Source organism: Diaphorina citri, unplaced genomic scaffold, assembly GCF_000475195.1.
Source record: "Diaphorina citri unplaced genomic scaffold, Diaci psyllid genome assembly version 1.1 scaffold12675, whole genome shotgun sequence".
Classification (NCBI taxonomy): domain Eukaryota; kingdom Metazoa; phylum Arthropoda; class Insecta; order Hemiptera; family Psyllidae; genus Diaphorina; species Diaphorina citri.
The window spans coordinates 1-1,448 of record NW_007390045.1 but is presented as its reverse complement, the minus strand read 5'-3'; the positions used below and the strand labels follow the sequence as shown (position 1 = coordinate 1,448).

Sequence of the window (1,448 nt, the reverse complement as noted above, 5' to 3'; positions counted from 1 at the left end):
AAAGTTAGAGAAACACGGCCCCGGAGGCGGCCCGACTGGTCGGACATGATGAAAGAGGTGGAACAGGGGAAGAAACTGCGGCACGTCCAGTGTAATGACCGCAGTGCGCCTATCATATCCGTCGTGAAGAAGGACGCGGGAGATGAGGGCGAAAAGGTAATGTAAAGGTTGAGAAATACTCTACCGTCACGTCACGTCACGTGATAACAGTGTGGACAGAAACGAAATTGAAATTATGTACCTGTAATATTATGGAAAAACTTTGAACTACATCCGACTGTGAATGACTTCAATTAACGTGACGCGGTGGCAGTGTGTTTAAACTTTTAGAGGTCATCCCATTCTTCCGGTTTCGTACCTATTTGCAAGGATAATGCAACGAATCGGGTAGCTTGTCGTCGAATGGAGGCTAAAACCCCCGTTACTTTGTGCCTAGTGATTTTTAACCCACGCGGCACATACTTAAAGGATCTCTGGAGAGAGTACAGAGACCGCCTTAGTAAAACAATGGTGTTTACCGACTCTAATCTACAATCGTCTGGTTGTTGGTTTCAGTTCGTCTTTGAATCGGAGAAGAAAGATGTAGATGCTGTACACAACGCTCTGCTCAGTGAAATCCAACAAGGAGTCAAACTGAGGAAGGTCAAAGTGAATGATAGAAGTAGTCGCTGGCCCTGCAGGAGGATTTGAACTCTGTGCTTGCTGAATTGGGATAGACACTGTCTACCCTAGACAGAGTGCCTATGAGGCAGTGTCAAAAGGGTAAACATCCATGGGTGGTATTAATGCAATTAATTTTGCAGAAGAAAAAACTCAGTACTTGCTAATCTGGTATAGACAAGGGCCTAACTACGAGACCATTGCATAAACAGTAAACATCAATGGGTGGTACCTATTCATGCAAAACCTGTCTACTTAATTAGGAGAAAGAGGGCAGCATATTTGAACTCAGTTCTTGCTGAATTGGGGTAGACAAGGGCCTACAAGACATCACCTGAACATCCATGGGTGGTATTCAAGCAAATTTAAGAATGCAGAAGAAAATTTTCATAGAAAAAAAAAAGTTAGAGAAACACCCATAAAACAGAGCAGCATGAGTGACCAGCCCTCGTAGAAGCTTAAACCAACTTTTAGGGTAGTTTGTCCCTACACCCTAAAGCCTCATAGTGGGCATTTTGTGTAAACAAATCAGTCAAATGAACAAATCAACCCTACTTGGGAAGGGGTTGTTCAATGCTTTAAGTATAGCCTCTGACACATTATTGCTTTTCAATGAACAGATCTGAGTGCACAGCAGTGCACCAGGCCAAGTTCCAGCAAACATGCCTGTTTCTGTTTAATGTTAAACCCAAATGTACCTAATCTAGCTTTAAGTAGATAATTTTACCTGCTTACCTAGTTAAATACCTATTTATTTTATTTATTTTTCTTATACAAATAAAATTTCT

At 41.9% G+C, this 1,448-nt stretch overlaps 1 protein-coding gene across 1 annotated transcript; it reads left to right on the top strand.

The window, feature by feature from the left end:
* Window positions 1-21: 21 nt before the first annotated feature.
* LOC103522911 (actobindin-B/C-like) lies at window positions 22-690 on the top strand. Its single transcript, XM_008487995.1, has 2 exons — window positions 22-156; window positions 556-690. The coding sequence occupies exons 1-2, from the start codon at window positions 46-48 to the stop codon at window positions 688-690; spliced, it is 246 nt and encodes an 81-aa protein (XP_008486217.1). The 5' UTR covers window positions 22-45.
* The last annotated feature ends 758 nt before the right edge of the window (window positions 691-1,448 follow it).

Bases quoted from the DNA above. Each gene is read 5' to 3' on its own strand.
- LOC103522911 (XM_008487995.1), top strand. From the start codon at position 46: ATGATGAAAGAGGTGGAACAGGGGAAGAAACTGCGGCACGTCCAGTGT. The intron at 157-555 runs GTAATGTAAAGG...TGTTGGTTTCAG, and splicing joins CGGGAGATGAGGGCGAAAAG to TTCGTCTTTGAATCGGAGAA.